The sequence below is a fragment of the Lepidochelys kempii genome, chromosome 9 (assembly GCF_965140285.1).
Source record: "Lepidochelys kempii isolate rLepKem1 chromosome 9, rLepKem1.hap1, whole genome shotgun sequence".
NCBI classification, from domain to species: Eukaryota; Metazoa; Chordata; order Testudines; family Cheloniidae; genus Lepidochelys; species Lepidochelys kempii.
Genome location: NC_136388.1, coordinates 55,858,915 through 55,881,512, shown reverse-complemented (window position 1 = coordinate 55,881,512; position 22,598 = coordinate 55,858,915). Strand labels below are relative to the sequence as shown.

Sequence of the window (22,598 nt, the reverse complement as noted above, 5' to 3'; positions counted from 1 at the left end):
TGAGTGGGGTCAATTATACAGGCATGCAAAAAGACCAGCCAGAACTGGCTACTTGGCCCTCTAATTGGGTTGCCACCCCTGCTTTATCCCAGTCGGGGGTTTTGTGGTTATGTTTTTAACTTTTTAAAACTTTAAAACAAAAGAAATTGGAAGTATGAGGTAGTTGCTGAATTTGGATGCTTTATATGTATGTGAGTGCTTAACCCTGGGAAGTTTAAGGAGGAATTTACTCGTCTTGAGGCCTCTGGGTTGTAGATGTAAGCTGAATTGAAATCAATGGGAGTTAAGTGCCTAAACATCTTTTGAGGATCTGGCCTATGACTCCTTGTCCTCTCCTCCTGATTCCTTTCCCTGTGAATATGGGCCATTAGCAGAGCTGTCCTATGTTAGAAGTCATTGGCAGCCAGAAGGCAGGGAAGACCTACGGAACCAGTTGCCATTGTTGCTGGTGAATGAATTCCTATAAAATGTTGTGCATAAGCACCATGTTTTTCTAATCATCCATGACACACACCTGATTTGTATCTTCCTGTTTAGGCTCTTGGTTTCTGTGGCATTATACCTGCTGATGAGCAGGCCCAGGAAGTGTTTTGGGGCTCCCCTAGTGTCGGTTAGTAGCTTTCATACCCTGAAGAGTTACTTGCTGGAAATATTATATATCTAAGCCTGCTACAATAAGGACAATCAAATCGACGGCTGCATGGCAAGCTTATTGCTGCAGGGATCAGGAAGGAATTTTTGCCCGTGCACAGTGTTGCACAATCAGCCAGGTGCATTTGGAGAGGTGCTGACCTAAGGAAGAGGGAGCGATGCTGGCTGCAGGGAAGGGGACAGGTTGGGACTCCTAGGACCAGTGAACCTTGACCTGACCTGCCTCCGTCCTGATGAGAAGCCTCTTTCCTTGGCCTGCCCTCTCTCATGACCTGCCTTCCTTAGCTGTTGGGCCCTGAGCACTCCCTTGGCCTGGGAAGGAGCTGGGAGGGGAGATCAGGAGCTGACGCCTTGGGGAGCTGGCATGGGACCCAGAATGGTGGAGCATAGCATGGAGATGTCAGCCAGTCTTGCCAGGGGTGGGGGCAGGGACTTTGACCCTCAATGAAGGGATGGGGCAGGCTGGGGAAAAGAGAGGTGCTTTTGCTGATGGAGCAGAGGGGCTGGGTCAGACTCAGTGACATATATTCCACTCCCATCCCTCCCTAAAGAAACCTGGACTCACAAACACTCATCCGGAAGGATGGAAGAGTTAAATGTACACTGGTATAATTGCATGCTTGATGGGATGAATAACTATCTGCTATCGGGCAGGCATCACAGCAACTTCCAAAATGTTGCCCCAGGTGACTAACGGGTATTGGTGGTAGCCTGGGAGCAGACTGCTTGCCCAGCTAAATGAGTCACTGCTATGTAATCACTAGTATTGGTGAGAAGGGGGTCTTTTAAATGTTTTTTCAGTGAAAAAAGGCTTTTTCATCCCAAACAACAGTTCCACAGGAAATGGCTGTTTTCAAGTCATTTATTTCTCCCCCAGCCCCTGGGGGGTTGCTGAAAAATGTTCAGCTTTTGGTGACCAAAAATGTCTTGAAAAAACTTTTTTTGCTTTTTAGCAACCTAAAGCTGGAATTTCAGCTGATTGGGCCAAACTTTTCACTGAAACCAAACCTCCCAAAAGCCTCTGTAGGAAACTTGCCAAAATTGATCATTTTGTCATTTTTGTCAAGATGTCACCTGGGGGGAAAAATCCTGAGCAGCTCTAATAATCCAGTGATTCTCTTGTGATAAGCATGGGCGAGGGAGATTCGGGCTTAGCAAGGAAAATAGGCCTATAAAGCAGTAAGGAATTGACGATATATATTATTTGCTGGTCAGTTTTTTGGCATATGTATGAGTTTTGCACATCTCACGCTCCACCACTATCTAGGTGCGTCTAACTCCTCGGCTTTGGTGAGCTCCACCCCTTCCCTCATGTCTCTCTGTTATTGCCCCCACCAATTAGCAGCAGTCATGGCACTTGCAGTGCAGCAGCATCTCCTGCTGGAGGGCTGAATCCATTATCCGTTCTTTGTTGTTTGAAAGAAGCAGTGAGGGCAAGTGACAGGTGATCAGTGATGTCTTGGTGGGGTGAACACTGCACTGGGAGACCCCCCTCCCCCGACCTAATCTGAAGAGATGGGCTGTTTTCCAGAGCTCTGGCGAAAGGACAAGTTGCCTGAGAAGTGTGCACTGATGCCAGTCCTAGAGATGCTGCCCTTCAAGTGCAGCTGCAAACCCAGGCTCCTGGTTGGTTAGCAGAAAGTTGCCTCTGCCTGCCCTGCTCAGTGAAGCAACCTCAGCATTCCCATGGTGGAGAGCACTCAGCGTGGACTGGGCTATATCCTCAGCTGCTGTAAATGGGTGCGGGTCACTTGAAGTCAATGGAACACCATAGATTTAGAGCAGCCGAAGCTCTGTGCATAGTTGCCAGTTACATTGCCAGTAGTGCAGCTGGTGGCCATCTGCCTGCCAAAAAGGCCCTTGTTTTGTGCCACTGGCAGCATGGGGGCCCCAGAGCAGGGGGCTGTCACGCAGTTTCCATCCCACTTCAGCGAGCCAAAGCACAGGAGAGTGAAAATGCAAACACACTGTTTGCATGTGAATCCTGGACAGCTGTGTTTGGTTCACTAACCCAGCATTGCAGCAGGAAAGAACGCAGGGGCCAGCTTTTCTGTTAGGGAACTGGAACCTGTGCAAGTTTAGCCCCTTGGGGCCAGCTTCCCAACTGCCATGTGCAGCCCCCGACCCCTGTGCACAGTGGGTGTAAAATGCTCCTGCCAGGGGGAGTGAGTTGAGTGTTCAGACTGTGCACTGGGGTAAATCACAACACAAGGAGCTGGGCAGCAGCAAATCAGAGCCAGGGAGTCCCTACCATTCACTTTCCATAGGTCAATGGAGGAGTGAGGTAAGTGTCTGAGCATAGATTTGTCCTTTCCCCCTTTTGTCGGACTCCTAGAATCATGTGATCCTGTAAGAATCCCAGCGTACTGCTCTTTTCTACATACCCCTCTTGCCCTCCATGCAGGCAGAGAAAAGTGTGAAAATGGGAACCCCGAAAGGCAAATTTTATTGATTTTCTTTCTTTTAAATGTCATGATTTGTAAGACAATTTCATGACTTCTTTGGACCCTCACATAGAATTTTTGAGCACTTGGAGTTGGTAATACTGGACTTATTCCCATTTGTAAATATGACCTGTGTTGTGATCCATACATAGGAGGAGAGATGGCTGGGGCAGGCTATGGTCTCCTGTGCTGCAAGCCTAGAATCTGTCACCTTGTACATTTGATGACTCCATTTCATAAAAGAATAAGTGATTGTGGAGAAGCTACTCACCAGGCATGTGTGCTTTAATGATAGCTCAGTGTTCTGAGGAACTAACAGAGACAATTCAGTGTAAATTCAGATACCAATTCACTTGGGGTGTTGAAGAGAATTGCACTACAAAGTGGTGACTAGTCCTGAGACTCATGTTAAATACCCCTGTCTACCTGTGTGAAATCTGCACTTCAATCTGTACATAAGACATTTTGGGGGGTAGTGGATTCTTTGAGTTGAAGTAAAGGTCCAGGTTTCTTGGTCTGGTATGATTGAATATATAAATGAGCTACATAGTAAAGAGGATAGCTGGCCTCAACAGCCGGAGGAGTGTAGTGGGTATTTACTAGCAGTCCCTGTATGTTGGGTGTTTCATTCACGGAAGAGGTGCCCAGCGGATAGTGTAGGGGTGTAGATATTCCTTATAAATTTGAACAAATATAAATGAATTATTAACTCTCTGTATTATGGTAGGGAAGGTCATGGGACCTTCCAAGGGAAGGTCATGCCTGACTAATCTAATCGCCTTTTATGATGAGATTACTGGTTCTGTGGATGAAGGGAAAGCAGTGGATGTATTGTTTCTTGACTTTAGCAAAACTTTTGACACGGTCTCCCACAGTATTCCTGTCAGCAAGTTAAGGAAGTATGGGCTGGATGAATGCACTATAAGGTGGGTAGAAAGCTGGCTAGATTGTCAGGCTCAACGGGTAGTGATCAATGGCTCCATGTCTAGTTGGCAGCCGGTATCAAGTGGAGTGCCCCAAGGGTCAGTCCTGGGGCCGGTTTTGTTCAATATCTTCATAAATGATCTGGAGGATGGTGTGGATTGCACTCTCAGCAAATTTGCGGATGATACTAAACTGGGAGGAGTGGTAGATACGCTGGAGGGGAGGGATAGGATACAGAAGGACCTAGACAAATTGGAGGATTGGGCCAAAAGAAATCTGATGAGGTTCAATAAGGATAAGTTCAATAAGGAAGAATCCAATGCACCGCTACAGACTAGGGACCGAATGGCTAGGCAGCAGTTCTGCGGAAAAGGACCTAGGGGTGACAGTGGACGAGAAGCTAGATATGAGTCAGCAGTGTGCCCTTGTTGCCAAGAAGGCCATGGCATTTTGGGATGTAAGTAGGGGCATAGCGAGCAGATCGAGGGACGTGATCGTTCCCCTCTATTCGACATTGGTGAGGCCTCATCTGGAGTACTGTGTCCAGTTTTGGGCCCCACACTACAAGAAGGATGTGGATAAATTGGAGATAGTCCAGCGAAGGGCAACAAAAATTATTAGGGGTCTAGAACACATGACTTATGAGGAGAGGCTGAGGGAGCTGGGATTGTTTAGCCTGCAGAAGAGAAGAATGAGGGGGGATTTGATAGCTGCTTTCAACTACCTGAAAGGGGGTTCCAAAGAGGATGGCTCTAGACTGTTCTCAATGGTAGCAGATGACAGAACGAGGAGTAATGGTCTCAAGTTGCAATGGGGGAGGTTTAGATTGGATGTTAGGAAACACTTTTTCACTAAGAGGGTGGTGAAATACTGGAATGCATTACCTAGGGAGGTGGTAGAATCTCCTTCCTTAGAGGTTTTTAAGGTCAGGCTTGACAAAGCCCTGGCTGGGATGATTTAACTGGGAATTGGTCCTGCTTCGAGCAGGGGGTTGGACTAGATGACCTTCAGGGGTCCCTTCCAACCCTGATATTCTATGATTCTATGGTAGCACCAGAGACTGTGACTGAGATCAGGGCTCCAGGTGCTTGGTGCTGTACCTAGTAATAGACATTCCCTGCCTCAAAGAGCTTCTAAAAAGACATCTAGAACTCTAAATAGACAAAAGGTGGGAGGGGAAACTGAGGCATAGAGGGGGAAAATGACTTGCTCACAGTCCCACAGCCAATCACCAGTAGAGCTGGAAATAGAACCAAAGTCTCCTGACACCCAGTGTCCTATCCACGCTGCCGCTCTGAAGTGAAAAACCCTTGGATTTGTCTTGAGGATGGTTGCTCCTAGCTGCCATTACTACTGGATGTCATGGGATGTACTGTTAGTGGTATTCTCTAGGGGATAAAATAGTGATGTTACTAAGAATAGTGGTAACATACTGGCTGTCCAAAACATGAGAAGCACACCAGAGCCTTTTTGCATTGTTTTGTCCGCATGATTCAACCAAGAGACATTGGGACTACATTCCATAGAAAATAACTTGGCATAGGGGTGGGAGGAAGCAATAGTGAAGAATTGTAAGTTACATCTTGCACATATAGTGGCGCATTGAGAAACTCTGGACTTCCATTTATTTCATGTAGATGCTTGTCCCTGCCAATCCCCATGCCCGGCTCTCCAGTTGATTTCTAGAATTCTTATTCTGAAAATAAGAGATTCGACCCTTGGCTTTAGAAATCAGGGCTTCTGAGAATAATGTGTGCAGTACTAATTTATATTCTGATGGCACATGAACCTAGGTCTGAATTTCAAGCAGGGTAAGCAAAGGTGTGGTCCTTGATTTCCATTAATGCATGAATCAAGACCTAGATCCTACACTAAAAAATTCATGCTTCAGTGGTGTTTGGCTTGGCAGCCAGCAAACCAGGACAGCTTAAAGGAACTAGAGTGCACTAAAAGGAAGAAAGGAGTGTGCTGAAGGGGCCCTCTAACTGGGTGTAACTTGAAAGGAAAGCTTAGCCTTTCATTAGCATAAAGAGCTCTGCCTGCCAGCTCTGGCTGTGGCACAAGTAGCCATCTGCTGGAGCTGTGCAATTGCATTCTGTCTCTCTGTGCTGCACAGAGGAGCATTTGGTGAGCTGTGTTCCTTGAAACATGGAACATTTGGTCAGCCTCAGTCGTGCACTACAGACTTTGTTTATATATTTGTATGGTGCTTGGGTGAGACTCCCTGAAGGACAGCTCTGAGAGCATACGGATCTGGCCAAAGCCCAGCCTGCTGTTGGTCCCAGCAGCACAGAGCAGTAATGCTTGTGTAGACAAGCTGCCAACAGCTTTTCACCTGCAATGTGCCAAGCTGGGACGCCTGCTGCATGAATGGCAGAGATGCCAAGGACCAGATGTTCCTGATGACTTAAGTCGGAGCTGTGGATCCTCCCCTCTTAAAATTAGGCAGAAGGGCTCCACTGAAGTCAATGGGGGTTTGCCATTGTCTTCAAATGGGGACGGGGATTTCCCCCGAGATGTCTCAAGTGGACACCTCAAATTAGGCCAGACCCTGCATTCTGATAGGCCTGGGCAGACCGTTTTGCCTGTGCAGAGTTCCCTGGACTGACTGGTCTGCCCAAAGGGATCAGACTGCCGGATCGGGGCCTTAGCACTCTAAACCCGACCTGCCCCATCTCTGTCCCTTGCCATGGGTACTGGCCATGTGCAGCTGTCATTTTGCTTGGTATGGTATTGACTATGGCATTAAGGGGAGATTTCAGTAGGTATTTGGTGTCTCAGTTCCCACTAATCAATGGCACCATTTCGGGGGAGGTGATTCACTTGCTCATACTTCCACAGGCCATGGAGCTGGGGGTGGCCATAACCCAACCACTAGTAAGCAGTGGTCCTGTACTAAGTCCAGAGTGTCGCTCTGGCTGTGTGGGCACACCACCACTCAAATTTGACCTGGCTGTCCCTCCTTCTAGACAGAGGTGAGGCTGGGCCAAATGGCATTGTGACCTGGTGAATTGAAAAACACTATTTATTTTATTTATTTTATTTATCATTTTTACAGTGCAAATATTTGTAATAAAAAATAATATAAAGTGAGCACTGTACACATTGTATTCTGTGTTATAATAGAAATGAATATATTTGAAAACCTTGAAAAACATCCAAAAATATTTAATCAATTTCAATTGGTATTCTATTGTTTAACAGTGTGATTAATCGCAATTAATTTTTTTAATCACAGTTAATTTTTTGAGTTAATCACGTGAGTTAACTACGATTAATCGACAGCCTTAGTTCTAACTGTAGTGGGAGAGGCCCTCTGATTCCTAATCACACTGCTTGCCGTGGCATATTTAGCTTGAATGGATAGTTTGTATTGCCTGAGCAACTGGTGTGTGAAGTGTGTTTGTCTGAATGGTTCTTGTTTGATCATTTTTCCTGGATGCTTTTTTGTTTGTAGTTTGTTTTTTGGTTTTGGGTGTGGTTTTTTTTTCTCTGTAGGGGCCTGACATTAGGCACCCACCTCTCCTTTAAAAACCTTCCCATCTTGCTGCAATAATCAGAAGAATGTTGCTCTGTGGACATTGAAAGGTTACTAAGAATTTATGGAGCACTAATCTTATTCCCCTTAGTTATGGCAATAACTCACCATGTGTTTACACAGGAGGGGCTGCCTCAGCCAGAATACTGCCTGGAGAGCTCTCCGCACCAACCCCCAGCATTGCCATGTGCTCTGCTTGACTGTAGCCCTTTCACAAGGAACTGTTATGAGGAGGCTGGAAAGCCGGACTAGAGGGAATTAACCATTTCCAGTGCTTAAATGTCTCGTCTGAAGAAACAACCATGGATCCAGCTCTAACACTATGAGGCTCTCTGGGTGTGCCCAAGGGAGTTAGGAGCATAAGTCACACTGATTTTTCAGTTGGACTCATGTTTCTAACTCCTTTTGGCTGTTTTTAACCTCCACCCCTTGTCTTTATCTTCTGGGTATTCTGTGTTTCTGTATTTTATCCTTATGTCTCTGAAGGAGGCAGGGATTCTGTTCTTTGCTTGGCCTGTGCTAGCTACTGGAAAGGGCTGTGTGCATTCCCATTACATAGAATGGTGGAGTTTGTTACAACAAAAAGAAAAGGAGGACTTGTGGCACATTAGAGACTAACAAACTTATTTGAGCATAAGCTTTCATGAGCTACAGTTCACTTCATCGGATGCATCACGAAAGGTGCATCTCTAAGGTGCCACAAGTACTCCTTTTCTTTCTGCGAATACAGACTAACACGGCTGCTACTCTGAAATTTGTTACAACAGTGAGCAATTTTTTGGATGCCCAACTGGAGATGCCTTAGAGCAACGTTCCTCTGAAATCAGGCTCCTAGGTGTCTCTTGTTAGGCACCCAAATCACTAACTGCATTAGAAAATGGGGGCTGATATCTATGTTGAATCATAGCTTCCAAGACCCCACATTAGGGAGCCATCATCTAGTCTGACTTCTGCACAGGCCATTAAACCCCACCCAGTTACCCCTGTGTGGAAAAAATATAAAATAGTCAATTTAAAAACCTGTGTAGAAAGAGTCCTACATTTGCAAAGTGTAGCAGGAAATATCAACATTGAAATTGCCTGTACCAACTTAACTCTGCCCCATTATGTGTGTATGCTAGGAGAGAAGGCCCAGTACTTGGGTATGGCTGAGCCGTGCTCATGCAGAACCCAGGTGGTGAGGGGACAAATCTGGCTGTATGCTGCCTTTGCATTAGCATAACTTAGAGCAGCCTCAGAGTTGCTCTAATTCACACTAACTATTAATGGCTCTCTACGGACTGTTGTGCTGGCTGGGGATCCTTCCCACCACACCTCCTATGGCAGAGGGGATTGGAAGGGGTGTTATGGAAGTATGTCAGCCCTACACTAGCAGGGATTCTCCTATACTTAGGGAAGCTCTCCCGCCTGGATCTATCCCCGGGCATTAACCAGATATTGTGCTTTCCCCAGAACTCTACCGGCGGGTTGGACAGAGTATTAGCAATGCACCAGCTGCTTGGCTTTTCTCTGTAGTCCCTCTGTGCGGCGTGTAGGCAAAGAGCACCAGCCTGGATCCCATTCCCCTGCTGCTCTCACAGGGCCCCGCCCAGCCTGCTGACTGAGGCTGAGTCGGGCCTAGCAGACACAGTCTGTATTTGGGGCCATGAGGAGCCAGGCATTTCCCCAGGGTTGTGCAGGCAAGAGGAGTCACTTGCAACAATGGCCCTTTTGTAGGGTGCAGCGTGCTCTCCTCCATTCCCTGCCCCCCTCTTCCCCCCCACACCCCCTCCCGAGGCATTGGAGAGGTGGGAGCCAAGCCATGTCTCTGTCTACTTAAAGCTTCCTTTGGGGGGAAGCACCCTCCCTTCCCTGCTTTCCCAGACTTGTAGCCCCTTCACTCAGGGAAGCAAACATTTCCCTGCCCGTATTTGACCTTACCTGAGAGTGCTGTGCCACCCCGGGAAGAATTCCCCTCCTCTCCATTAGCCACCCCCTCCCCAACTTGGTCCCAGTGGGGCTGCCTCTCCTCCTTGCAGATAGTCCTGAGAAAGTGTGTGTGTTGGAATGGGAAAACGAAGGAAGAGCTTTCCCCAGCCCCCTGCCCTTTGCAACATAGGGACCTGTGGCCCATGAGCTGGGGGAGAAGGAGCATTTTGGCGGCATCCTCTTGTGAGTTTGAGTCCCAGGCTGGAATTCTTTTTCCTGATTTGGGCCAGAAGATTCTGTTTTCAGGGCTAGCATCAAGACACCCACAGCAGCCACTCTGCCCCCCAGCCAGGGGTGATCAAGACCCTAGCCCCCATTCTTGCCCCCTGATCAGTTATTTATGGTGTTTCCAGTTCTGCAGGGGTTTATTCTGGAGGGGTTCTGGACAGTAAAGCACTTTGGGGCATGTGACACCAATCTCCTCCTGGGATGTAAAAGGACTAGACCACATTCTAAATAAAGCCTTGTTATTTCCATCTGTCAGTGACAGATTCTAACACAAGCACCTCCAGAACCCTCAGGTCCTCTGGGGCCCAGCAGGGCACCATGGCTGCTTGCCCCTATGCTGAAGGGGAGGCACCCATTTTGCAGTGATGCATAACTCCACCCTCCCATCTGACAGCTCTGTGGACAGCTGCCCATCAGGGCAGTGGTGATAACCCTGGGGAAAGCAGTGAGAAAGGGGCAGGGCAAGGTGCCTGACCATCTCTCCTGAAATGGAGCTGCAACCCTGTGGCCTAGGGACAGGCAGGGCAGCCAAAAGCTTCACCCTTTTCCTCTAGGGCATTTGGGGAGGGGTGCAGCAGAGAGCCCCCATTGGCTACTCTCCCACCCCCACCCCTCCAGCCAGGGATGATCAAGACCCAAACCCCCAGTCTTGACCCCTCCATGCCTGCCCAGGGTTAAACTCCAGGAGCAGGAAAGCCTATTACGTGATGTAGGAGTGAGTCTCTGCTCTTGAGGCATTGCATCATTGGCCATGTTCTCCCCTCTTGCGGCATTAAAGCAGTGCTGTGCTCTATTCTGCTAGCTTGACGTGGGCCAGGAGTTGGTCTCTAGCCATCACTAATTAATTCTTTGAAAGGCCAGCTTAAAAAAGCAAGTGACCTTGGAATACAGTGAGCTGCCAAGATCAAGCCATGAGCCATGCCTGACTGTCCTGGAAGTTATGGTTGCTGGTTGGTTTTGATGAGGTGGAGGGAATATGCTGGGAAAATGTACTGCCTCTTTGGAAGGTAGCTTGGCCTAGTGGCTAGGACATGGACTGAGACTAACGAGCCCTGGGCTCTGTTGCTAGCTCTGCAACTGGCCTGCTTGGGGGCCTTCTCCATATGTCCCTGGGTTTCCCCACCTGTAAAATGCGGATAGTGATACTGACCACCTTGTAAGGCACTGTTGGGGTCTACCCCTGGAAAGTGCTAGTTATGGTTATTTGATTGATTACTATTGTGTGTCATTTGAGCCCCCAGTAGTTCCAGCTCCTGACTGATATCTTGGGACACAGGTGTATTTGCATTTCAGGGTCAGATCCTGTGCAGACAAAACTCCCTTTTGGCCATAATGAGGGTTTCCCATGCAGAAGCGGCACCCTTCTGTGTGCTGAGAACACATATGGCCCAGTTCTGCCATCGGTCACACCCTGATGGAATTGCCACTGGAGTCCATGGACGCTGCCCTCCTGAGACTCTTTGGCCCTGTTAAGTGTTCTCTGGTTCTTGTCGGGTAGCGGAGGGTGCAGGGCTCAGTGACAGACACTCCAGTTGTCACTAAAGGAGAGGCAGATGCCAAAAGAGCTGAGATGTACAAGCAATGCCACTGATGGAGAGGGAGCGGCCCCTTTGTAATGCCTCTGCTCCTTGCCCTTTGGCTGCCAGGAAGAATCTGTTTGGACTTGGAGGAGGCCATGGGTCTGCTCCAGAAATTCAGAGCTGAACAGGAAGGAGGTGAGGCAAATGCACCAACCTCTCCACCTGGTGGCAGCAAAGCCCAAATCCGACCTTCCAGCAGGCCTTGCTGAAAGCTGAGCGCAGCCTTGGAGCACCCTGGAGGGAACTGGTATCAGCTGGCATTGCTGCTGGGTCATGCACAGAACACTGCTGAGTGATGGGCTGATGATAAAAGGGAATGCATCGCTCTCTCCTATTAGCAGCCTCAAGATTTGATTGGTCTCACAGCAAAGGTGAGATGAGATTGGTCTTGCTCCTGTCACTTGGGGGTATAGGCAAAGCTGTGCCGTGATGCAGTGCTCTGTAGGACTCAGTCCTAGACTAACGGGTGTGGGTCAGGACTGCCAGGGATCAGCAGGAGGCCCAGCTCTGACATGGCAGAGATGTCTGAGGTTCAGGTCTGCAGCTGGAGGGGCTGGAGCTGGAGTGCAGGGTCAAGTGCAGCAGGTCAGCACTGAAACGTCTGTGGGGCTCTGAGTGTGAAAGGGCTGAGCAGCTCTCCGCAGTGCTGCGGCGGCTGCTGGGCAGATCCCCATTCCAGCAGCCAGCCTTGAACAGGGAGAGAAAGAAAACCTCCCCCTCACGCTTCAAGATGAATCCCAGCCTATTTCAAGGGAGGAAGTGAAAGCCAGTGAAAGCCTTCCCTCCCGGCGACGCATGAACGATCCAAGTGAACTGGGCACTGCTTGTTTAAACTGCTGTGGCTGCTGCAGTTTTCTCAGCTGTTGCTCCTTCCTCTGGCCCATCTCCGGCAAGAGAACAGAGCCTGGTTTGTTCTGTCCTCCTTCCCAGACCCCCAGGCTATGGCTCTGCAACCCGCCCCTCAGTCACAGCCAGCGAGGGCAAGGCGGGCAGCAGAGCGAGGGGGTGGCAGGGAGGGGCGGCCATTTCCTGGCAGGGCCTCATCACGCTGTTTTTCATCTGCAGCCCATCAGCACCTAAGTGAGGGGCAGTCTGTGCTTCAAAGGGCAGGAAGGGGAAAAGCTCAAATGTTTATGGAAAAAACTCTCTCAAATAAGAATCCAGCCCATGCCCTGCAGCCATCAGGCCATTCAGTCAGCCACAGCAAGGGAAGGCAGCTCTCTACTCCAAAAGGTCAAAGTATGAAAGAGTCACTCAACAGCTTTTAGGGAATGATTTATGTTAGGCCCTTTGGCTCATTACCATAGTAATGAGCACCTCACAATCTTTACAACATTCCTGGGAGGCGGGGCAGTGCTAACACCCCATTGTACAGACAGAGAACTGAGGCACAGATAAGCTAAGTGACTTGCCCAAGATCACACAGGAAGTCTGTGGCAAAGCAGGGAACTGCACCCAGGTCTCCCAATTCCTAGGCTAGTGCCCTACCCACTGGGCAATCCTTCCTCTCTCACACTGGCTGTCTCTTTCTCCCATGTCTAATTCTTCTTCTTCCCCTAACAGGTAAACAACAATGGAATCATCTCTTTCTTGAAGGAGGTTTCCCAGTTTACGCCAGTTGCTTTCCCAATCTCCAAAGACCGGCGTGTGGTAGCAGCTTTCTGGGCTGATGTGGATAACCGACAGGCAGGCGAAGTGTATTACCGGGAAAGTAAGGACCAGACCATCTTGCAGAGAGCCACCAAGGACATTGGACAGTATTTCCCTGAATTCCTGGAGTTCTCTGCCCTATGGGTTTTTGTGGCCACTTGGCACCGGGTGACCTTCTTTGGAGGAAGTTCCTTTTCTCCAGTGAGTTGTTGGCATTCAATGCTGGGTGGAGGATGGGATGGGAAAGGGTCAAGGTATGGAGTCCTACATTATACTCTCTGAGTTGCCCAAATTAATTAAATTTGACCTAGCTAAGACCCCTCAGAGTCTAGAACTCAAAGGCAGACCCCTCTCACCTGCACAGCTGCACTTAGGAACAAAGGAACTGTGTATATTAATGAGGGAGTTTATATCTGAAATTTCATGGGAAGAATGTGAGTCATAATTTGGAATAATTTAAGAACACCTTACTACATGCCTAAAAAGCCACAATCGAATCATAGAATCATACACTATCAGGGTTGGAAGGGACCTCAGGAGGTCATCTAGTCCAACCCCCTGCTCAAAGCAGGACCGATCCCCGACTAAATCATCCCAGCCAGGGCTTTGTCAAGCCTGACCTTAAAAACTTCTAGGGAAGGAGATTCCACCACCTCCCTAGGTAACTCATTCCAGTGTTTCAGCACCCTCCTAGTGAAAAAGTGTTTCCTAATATCCAACCTAAATCTCCCCCACTGCAACTTGAGACCATTACTCCTTGTTCTGTCATCAGCTACCACTGAGAACAGTCCAGATCCATCCTCTTTGGAACCCCCTTTCAGGTAGTTGAAAGCAGCTATCAAATCCCCCCCTCATTCTTCTCTTCTGCAGACTAAACAATCCCAGTTCCCTCAGCCTCTGCTCATAAGTCATGTGGTCCAGTCCCCTAATCATTTTTGTTGCACTCCGCTGGATGTTTTCCATGTTTCCACATCCTTCTTGTAGTGTGGGGCCCAAAACTGGACACAGTACTCCAGATGAGGCCTCACCAATGTCGAATAGAGGGGAACGATCACGTCCCTCGATCTGCTGGCAATGCCCCTACTTATACATCCCAAAATGCCATTGGCCTTCTTGGCAACAAGGGCATACTGTTGACTCATATCCAACTTCTCATCCACTGTAACGCCTAGGTCCTTTTCTGCAGAACTGTTGCCGAGCCATTCGGTCCCTATTCTGTAGCGGTGCATTGGATTCTTCCGTCCTAAGTGCAGGACTCTGCACTTGTCCTTGTTGAACCTCATCAGATTTGTTTTGGCCCAATCCTCCAATTTGTCTAGGTCCCTCTGTATCCTATCCCTACCCTCCAGCATATCTACCACTCCTCCGAGTTTAGTGTCATCTGCAAACTTGCTGAGGGTGCAATCCACACCATCCTCCAGATCATTTATGAAGATATTGAACAAAACCGGCCACAGGACCGACCCCTGGGGCACTCCACTTGATACCGGCTTCCAACTAGACATGGAGCCATTGATCACTACCCGTTGAGCCCGACAATCTAGCCAGCTTTCTATCCACCTTATAGTCCATTCATCCAGCCCATACTTCTTTAACTTGCTGGCAAGAATACTGTGGGAGACCGTGTCAAAAGCTTTGCTAAAGTCAAGGAACAACACATCCACTGCTTTTCCTTCATCCACAGAACCAGTTATCTCATCATAGAAGGCAATTAGATTAGTCAGGCATGACTTGCCCTTGGTGAATCCATGCTGACTGTTCCTGATCACTTTCCTCTCCTCTAAGTGCTTCAGAATTGATTCCTTGACGACCTGCTCCATGATTTTTCCAGGAAATGAGGTGAGGCTGGCTGGTCTGTAGTTCCCAGGAACCTCCTTCTTCCCTTTTTTAAAGATGGGCACTACATTAGCCTTTTTCCAGTCCCCCCGATCGCCATGAGTTTTCAAAGATAATGGCCAATGGCTCTGCAATCACATCCACCAACTCCTTTAGCATTCTAGGATGCAGCGCATCCGGCCCCATGGACTTGTGCTCATCCAGCTTTTCTAAATAGTCCCGAACCACTTTTTTCTCCACAGAGTGCTGGTCACCTCCTCCCCATGCTGTGCTGCCCAGTGCAGTAGTCTGGGAACTGACCTTGCTCGTGAAGACCGAGGCAAAAAAAGCATTGAGTACATTAGCTTTTTCCACATCCTCTGTCACTAGGTTGCCTCCCTCATTCAGTAAGGGGCCCACACTTTCCTTGACTTTCTTCTTGTTGCCAACATACCTGAAGAAACCCTTCTTGTTACTCTTAACATCTCTTGCTAGCTGCAACTCCAGGTCTGATTTGGCCTTCCTGATTTCACTCCTGCAAGCCCGAGCAATACTTTTATACTCTTCCCTGGTCATTTGTCCAATCTTCCACTTCTTGTAAGCTTCTTTTTTGTTTTTAAGATCAGGAAGGATTTCACTGTTAAGCCAAGCTGTTCACCTGCCATATTTACTATTCTTTCTACACATCGGGATGGTTTGTCCCTGTAACCTCAATAAGGATTCTTTAAAATACAGCCAGCTCTCCTGGACTCCTTTCCCCCTCATGTTATTCTCCCAGGGGATCTTGCCCATCAGTTCCCTGAGGGAGTCAAAGTCTGCTTTTCTGAAGTCCAGGGTCTGTATTCTGCTGCTCTCCTTTCTTCCTTGTGTTAGGATCCTGAACTCGACCATTTCATGGTCACTGCCTCCCAGGTTCTCATCCACTTTTGCTTCCCCTACTAATTCTTCCCGGTTTGTGAGCAGCAGGTCAAGAAGAGCTCTGCCCCTAGTTGGTTCCTCCAGCACTTGCACCAGGAAATTGTCCCCTACATTTTCCAAAAACTTCCTGGATTGCCTGTGCACCGCTGTACTGCTCTCCCAGCAGATATCAGGGTGATTGAAGTCTCCCATGAGAACCAGGGTGTGCGATCTAGTAACTTCTGTGAGTTGCCGGAAGAAAGCCTCGTCCACCTCATCCCCCGGTCTGGTGGTCTATAGTAGACTCCCACCACAACATCACCCTTTTTGCTCACACTTCTAAACTTAATCCAGAGACTCTCAGGTTTTTCTGCAGTTTCATATTTGAGCTCTGAGCAGTCAAACTGCTCCCTTACATACAGTGCAACTCCCCCACCTTTTCTTCCCTTCCTGTCCTTCCTGAACAGCTTATATCCATCCATGACAGTACTCCAGTTATGTGAGTTATCCCACCAAGTCTCTGTTATTCCAATCACATCATAATTGAGGAAGAAGACCTAGGTTAAAAAATCAACCTGATTTAGAGAAGAAGTGAAGACAGTGATTTGGAAGAAGAGGGAAGTTAATAGTAACAAATATAAATCAGAAGTTAGGAACGTAGAAAATTGTTAAGGGAACCAAAGGGACATGAGGAGAAACGTATGGCCAGCAGCATTAAGGACAATAAGAAGCCATTTTAAAGATATATTAGGAACAAAAAGAATCCTGACAAAGGTATTGCTCCATTACTAGATGGAAATGGTAGAATTATCTATAATAATACAGAAAAGGCAGAAGTGATCCAAAAATATTGCTGTTCTGTATGTGGGGGAAAAACAGATAATATAGTCTCATCATATGGTGATCTTTCACTTCCTCTAGTATCTCTGGAGGATATTAAACAGAAGCTACTAAAGTTAGACATTTTTAAACTAGCAGATCCAGATAACTTGCATCCAAGAATTTTAAAAGAGCTGTCTGAGGAGCCTGCTGGCCCATTAATGCTGACTTTCAATAAGTCTTGGGGTACTGAGGAAGTTCTGGAAGAAAGCTAATGATGTGTCAATTTTTAAAAAGGATAAATGGGGCTACCAGGGTAATTATAGATCTGTCAGCCAGACATTGATCCCGGGCAAAACAATGGAGCTGCTGATACAGGACTCGATAATAAGGAATTAAAGGAGGGCAATGTAACTAATTCAAATCAACATAGGTTTATGGAAAACAAAGCCTGTTAAACTAGCTTGATATCTTTTTTTGATGAGATTACAAGTTTGATTGATAAAGGTAAAAATGTTGACATAATATGCTTAGACTTCTTTGAGAGAGTCAAGGTGAGTGAGGTCATATGTTTTATTGGACCAGCTTCTGTTAGCGAAAGAGACAAGCTTTCAAGCTCACACAGAGCTGCTCTTCAGGTCTGGGAAAGGTATTAGGATCATCACAGCTAAATACAAGGTGGAATAGATTGCTTAACATAAGGACTTAACACATATTTCAAGGGGCCATTCAAAGTGCAGTGGCCTGTTAATGCTCCACCATTCATAGAGGGGGAAGGAAGGGGGAAAGACAGGTGGGAGGAGTTGTTAATGGGTTGTTGTAATGAGCCATAAATCCAGTCTCTGTTCAGTCCATGGTTTTAAGTGTCTATCAAAGTTATGAATTCGCATGTAGCCTACTAACAGCCCCCCCCTTCCAAGCTGCCTCACTTCCTTTTCCCCCTGTAACTGGAGGGGAGTTAACGAGCAACTTCACCTTGAATGGTATTCCTTGAAATATGTTAACTATGTGGGGATAAGAGGCTTGGGGAGGCTAAACCTCCCCAAATGGGGCAAAAAATGCCAGATGCAGCACACCTCCCTTTGGAGGCACGCCACCTGCTGCCTTTGGAGCACCACAGCCGGAAGCTCCCAAGAAGTGGGGGGGGGGGGGGCCACCAGTGCCTGGACTGTGGCCCCACCTACGCACCATCCCCTTTCCACCCTGAGGCCCTGCTTCCACTCGGCCTCTTCCCCCGTGGCCCCACCCATGCTGTGCCTCTTCCCCACAATGCCCCGCCTGCACTCCGCCTCTTCCGACTTTTGTTCCATCTCTTCCCCTGAGGCCCCACTGCCAGCTGCTCACTCCTCTCCACCCTCTTCCCGCCCACCGTTGCTCACCCTTAAGGCAGAAGGGGGTTGAGAGGAGCAAGCAGCAGGTGGGGGGGTCTTATGGGCGGAGAGGCGTGGGTGGGGGGCCTCTGGAGAGGGGGCAGAGAGGAGCAAGTGGGGGGAGCCTCAGGGGAAGAGGCAGAAAGGGGGTGGGAAACGCAGAACGGGGGCAGTGTCTTGGGGTGTAGCCAGGATAGAGTGAGGGGCGGGGCCACAGTTCTTGCACTGGTTGGCCCCACACAAACACTTCTAGGGAGCTTCTGGCACTCATGCCCAGCCTCCCCAAATGCAAAATTCACGCACTACCTATGCATAGGGTTGCCAATTTTGGTTGGATGTATTCCTAGAGGTTTCATCACATGAATCTTGCCCATATGCTCAGGGTTTAGCTGATCGCCATATTTGGGGTCAGGAAGGAATTTTCCTCCAGGGCAGATTGGAAGAGGCCCTGGAGGTTTTTCGCCTTCCTCTGTAGCATGGGGCAAAGGTCACTTGCTGGAGGATTCTCTGCTCCTTGAAGTCTTTAAACCACGATTTGAGGACTTCAATAGCTCAGACATAGGTGAGGTTTTTCAGGAGTGAGTGAGTGAGATTCTATGGCCTGCGTTGTGCAGGAGGTCAGACTAGATGATCATAATGGTCCCTTCTGACCTTAGTATCTATGACATAATCTTTAATTAAAGATTAATCTTTCATTCCTGGTGATTTCAGGACAATGCTAGAGGACTGGCAACCCTACCTATGCTTATGCTAAACAATCTGTTCCATCTAGTATTTAGCTGTGACACTCTGAGTACGTTTCCCAGACTTGAAGAAGAGCTTTGTGTAAGCTTGAAAGCTTGTCTCTCTTACCAACAGACATTGGTCCAATCAAAGATATTACCTCACCTACCCTCTCTCCAGTATCTTGGAACCAACATGGCTACAACAACACTGTAGACTTCTATAAGGCATTTGACTTGACATCACATGACATTTTGATTAAAAAACTATATATAACTCTCTATATAATATTAACATGGCACACATGAAATGGATTGAAAAGTGGCTAACTGATAGGTTTCAAAATGTAATTGTAAGCAAGAAATTGTCATCAAGTGGGTGTGTTTCCAGTGGAGTCCCATGTGGATCAGTTCTTAGCCCTACATGGTTTAGCATTTTTATCAATGATCTAGAAGAAAACATAAAATCAAATATTCACTGATAAAGTTTGCAGATGACACAGAAATTGGGGTGGTGATAAATAATGAAGAGGACAGGTCACTGATTGAGAGAGATCTGGATCACTTGGTAAGGTGGGGCCAAGCAAACAATATGTGTTTTAACACTGCTAAATGTAACTGTATATATCTGGGAACAAAGAATCCAGACCACACGTACGGGATGGAGGGTTCTATCCTGGGAAGCAGTGGCTCTGAAAAAGATTTGGGGGTTGTGGTGGATAATCAGCTGAACATGAGCTCCCAGTGTGATGCTGTGGCCAAAAGAGCTAGTGTGCTCCTGGGATGCATAAACAGGAGGAATCTTGTGCAACTGGTGCTGGAATACTGTGTCCGGTGCATAATTCAAGGACACTGGCGAATTGCAGCCACAAGAATGATTAAAACAACGAGGAGTCTGGTGGCACCTTAAAGACTAACAGATTTAATTGGGCATAAGCTTTCGTGGGTATAAAACCCACTTCTTCAGATGCATGGAGTGAAAATTACAGATAGAGGCATAAATATACTGACACATGAAGAGAAGGGAGTTACCTTACAAGTGGAGAACCAGTACTGACAAAGCCAATTCAAATAGGGTGGATTTGGTCCACTCCCAATAATTGATGAGTAGGTGTCAATACCAAGAGAGGGAAAATTGCTTTTGTAGTGAGCCAGCCACTCTCAGTCCCTATTCAAGCCCAAATTAATGGTGTTAAATTTGCAAATTAATTGTAGCTCTGCATTTTCTCTTTGAAGTCTGTTTTTGAAGGGTTTTTCTTTTCTTTTTTTTTGTTAAGTATGGCTACTTTTAAATCTGTTGTTGAATGTCCAGGGAGATTGAAGTGTTCTCCTACTGGCTTTTGTATGTTACCATTCCTGATGTCTGATTTGTGTCCATTTTTTCTTTTACATAAAGACTGTCCGGTTTGGCCAATGTACATGGCAGAGGGGCATTGCTGGCACATGATGGCATATATCACAGTAGATGTGCAGGTGAATGAGCCCTTGATGGTGTGGCTGATGTGGCTGGGCCCTCTGACGGTGTCGCTAGAGTAGATATGGGGACAGAGTAGGCAATGGGGTTTGTTAAAGGGATTGGTTCCTGGGTTAGAGTTTCTGTGGTTTGGTGTGTAGTTGCTGGTGAGTATTTGCTTCAGGTTGGGGAGCTGTCTGTAAGCGAGGACTGGCCTGCCTCCCAAGGTCTGTGAGAGTGAGAGATTGTTTTCCAGGGTAGGTTGTAGATCGTTGATGATGTGCTGGAGAGGGTTTAGCTGGGGGCTGTACATGATGGCCAGTGGTATTCTGTTATTTTCCTTGTTGGGCCTGTCCTGTCGTAGGTGACTTCTGGGTACCCATCTCTCTCTCTGTCAATCTGTTTCCTCACTTCCCCAGGTTGATATTGTAGTTTTAAAAAGTCACCTACTACAGGACAGGTCCAACAAGGAAAATAACAGGCCCCAACCCATCACAAGCAAAGCCAAGAGGGATGCATTCAGCTTTCTCCATAGTTTCTCAGTGCTGCCGCTGGCTTAGTGTCTCCCCTTCCTTAGCCAGCCACTCCACAGAGCTATCTGCAATGATACCATCGTGCTCTTAGTCTCCACTGGCCCAAGAAACAAGTGTCATCTCTGAACCTCTCTGCCTGTCTCTGTCATTGTTTCTGTCTCACAAACAACAGTGACATAGTTAGTTGTAGAGGGCCAGAACCAAGCCATGGTCCTGTGATTCCTGAAACACTTGGGTGACAACCGAGCCAGCTGGGTTCTACCTCTTTAGATTAGTTATATGTTTTACTGTACCCTTATTGTGACAATGAAGGTTTACAAAAAAACCCTCCCCATCTAATTGGAAGGGAAAATCCTGACCAATGAAAAATTCCTGCTCCTACCCCCCAGAGAGTGATTGGTTACTACCAAACACCATCTGTTTTAACTCAATTTGATGTTGTCATCCAGTTTTCACTCTTAGGCTATGTCTACACTAGTACATTTGTCAGCATAACTTTTGTTGGGCAGGGCTGTGAAAAAATACCCTTGACCAACATAAGTGTCACTGACAGAAGCACCAACGTGGACAGCGCTATGTCAGTAGGAGAGTGTCTCCTGCCAAAATAGCTACCGCCAGTGGTTGGGGGTGGTTTAATTATGCTAGTGGGAGAGATCTCTCCTGCCAGCATAGAGCAGCTACACAGGAGATCTTGCAGTAGTGCATCTGCAGCAGTACAGCTGTGCTGCTGTAAGGTCCATAGTGTAGCCATAGCCTTAGTTGCAGTGATAATTCCTCACTTCAGCGGCAAATCTGTTCCACCTATTCAATACCCTCCCTGTGACATAATACCAAACTGTCAAATCTACCTTTTGTGTGCCCCAAAAGGGTATGAAAATCCTAGTGTTCTCAGATTTCAGTGGGTGTGCCGACTGGAGTTTGACTAAACTCCGATTTACACAAGGAGTGCGTGCACTGGGAGTTGTGCACATCTTAATCAGAGGATTAATGTTGGCTTTTGCAAATCTGATCCTAAATTCTTCCTTCTTAACTTAGATCTGTGTCATCTTATTCTGATCTGCCAAATGACCTCATATAGATACTTCTTTTTATAGTAATCCTTATTTTATAGCCATCACTTAATAATAACCCTTGGCCAATATGTTTAGGTTTTTGATTCCAAGATCTAAGCATCCAAACCCAAATTTAGGTACCTAAAGAAGTGGCTTGATTCTCAGAATCACAAATCCTAGAGAACCTAAAGGTGTCCTTATCTTTCCTCCCAAGCCCAAATTCATATGCTTTGATCATGTCCCCTTTTAATAGTCTCCTCCCAAGACTAAATAATCCCATTGTTAATCTCCCTTTCCATGTAAAACACTCCATTCCAGGATTCCTCTTTAGTTTTTTTTACACTGAATTCCTGAGAGCTGATTGAAAAATCGAATTGTTATCCCGTGGAGAGTGTTGAAAAATCAACATTTGTTTTCATCCCAAATCAGGACAAAAAGTCTAAATATCAAAGTTTTTTACACAATGAAAAGTTCCAAAGAGTTTCAATTCAATTGAATGAACATGTCAATTGAAATGAAATGTTTCGACATTCCACAGGCAGAGACTGCAGTGCATCATGGGAGATGTTGTCCAGCCAGGGAGCAGGGTCAATAGGTTAGAATGCAGGCACAAAGGACCCAGAACTACAATTCTGATAAGGCACTGCAGCAGCAATGCAAGAAGACTTGATGCTTAAGGTCAACGCAAAACAAAACAAAACATCTCATTGATTTTCTTCATGGAACATTCTGTGGAAATCTATCTTTTCCCATGGAAAAAATTCAGTGCAACAAAACCCCATTTTCTAATGGCAAAATGTTCCACCTGAATAGATTCCACTAGCTTTAGTCCTTTCTAAAGGCAAAGTGTCTTTCTCCAATGAGTTCTCCCAAACTAAACAGGCTGACCCAAATGGGTCAATCTATTTTCTCTCTATTCCCGGCTATTTCTTCCTCTGCCAGTCTCCCTCCTCT

The 22,598-nt window shown here is 47.1% G+C and overlaps 1 protein-coding gene across 5 annotated transcripts in view; it reads left to right on the top strand.

Annotated features, from left to right (window-relative positions):
* The window catches only part of SNED1 (sushi, nidogen and EGF like domains 1), a 123,927-nt gene that overhangs the window by 34,019 nt on the left and 67,310 nt on the right, over nucleotides 1-22,598 (top strand). For 4 of the 5 annotated variants that reach the window (XM_073360484.2, XM_073360483.2, XM_073360486.2 and 1 more), the window contains exon 2: nucleotides 12,897-13,184. In XM_073360484.2, coding sequence (XP_073216585.2) covers nucleotides 12,897-13,184 — 288 coding nt within the window. Of the gene's footprint in view, nucleotides 1-12,896; nucleotides 13,185-22,598 lie in introns of those variants that run through there. The other variant, XM_073360487.2, reaches the window with a different exon arrangement.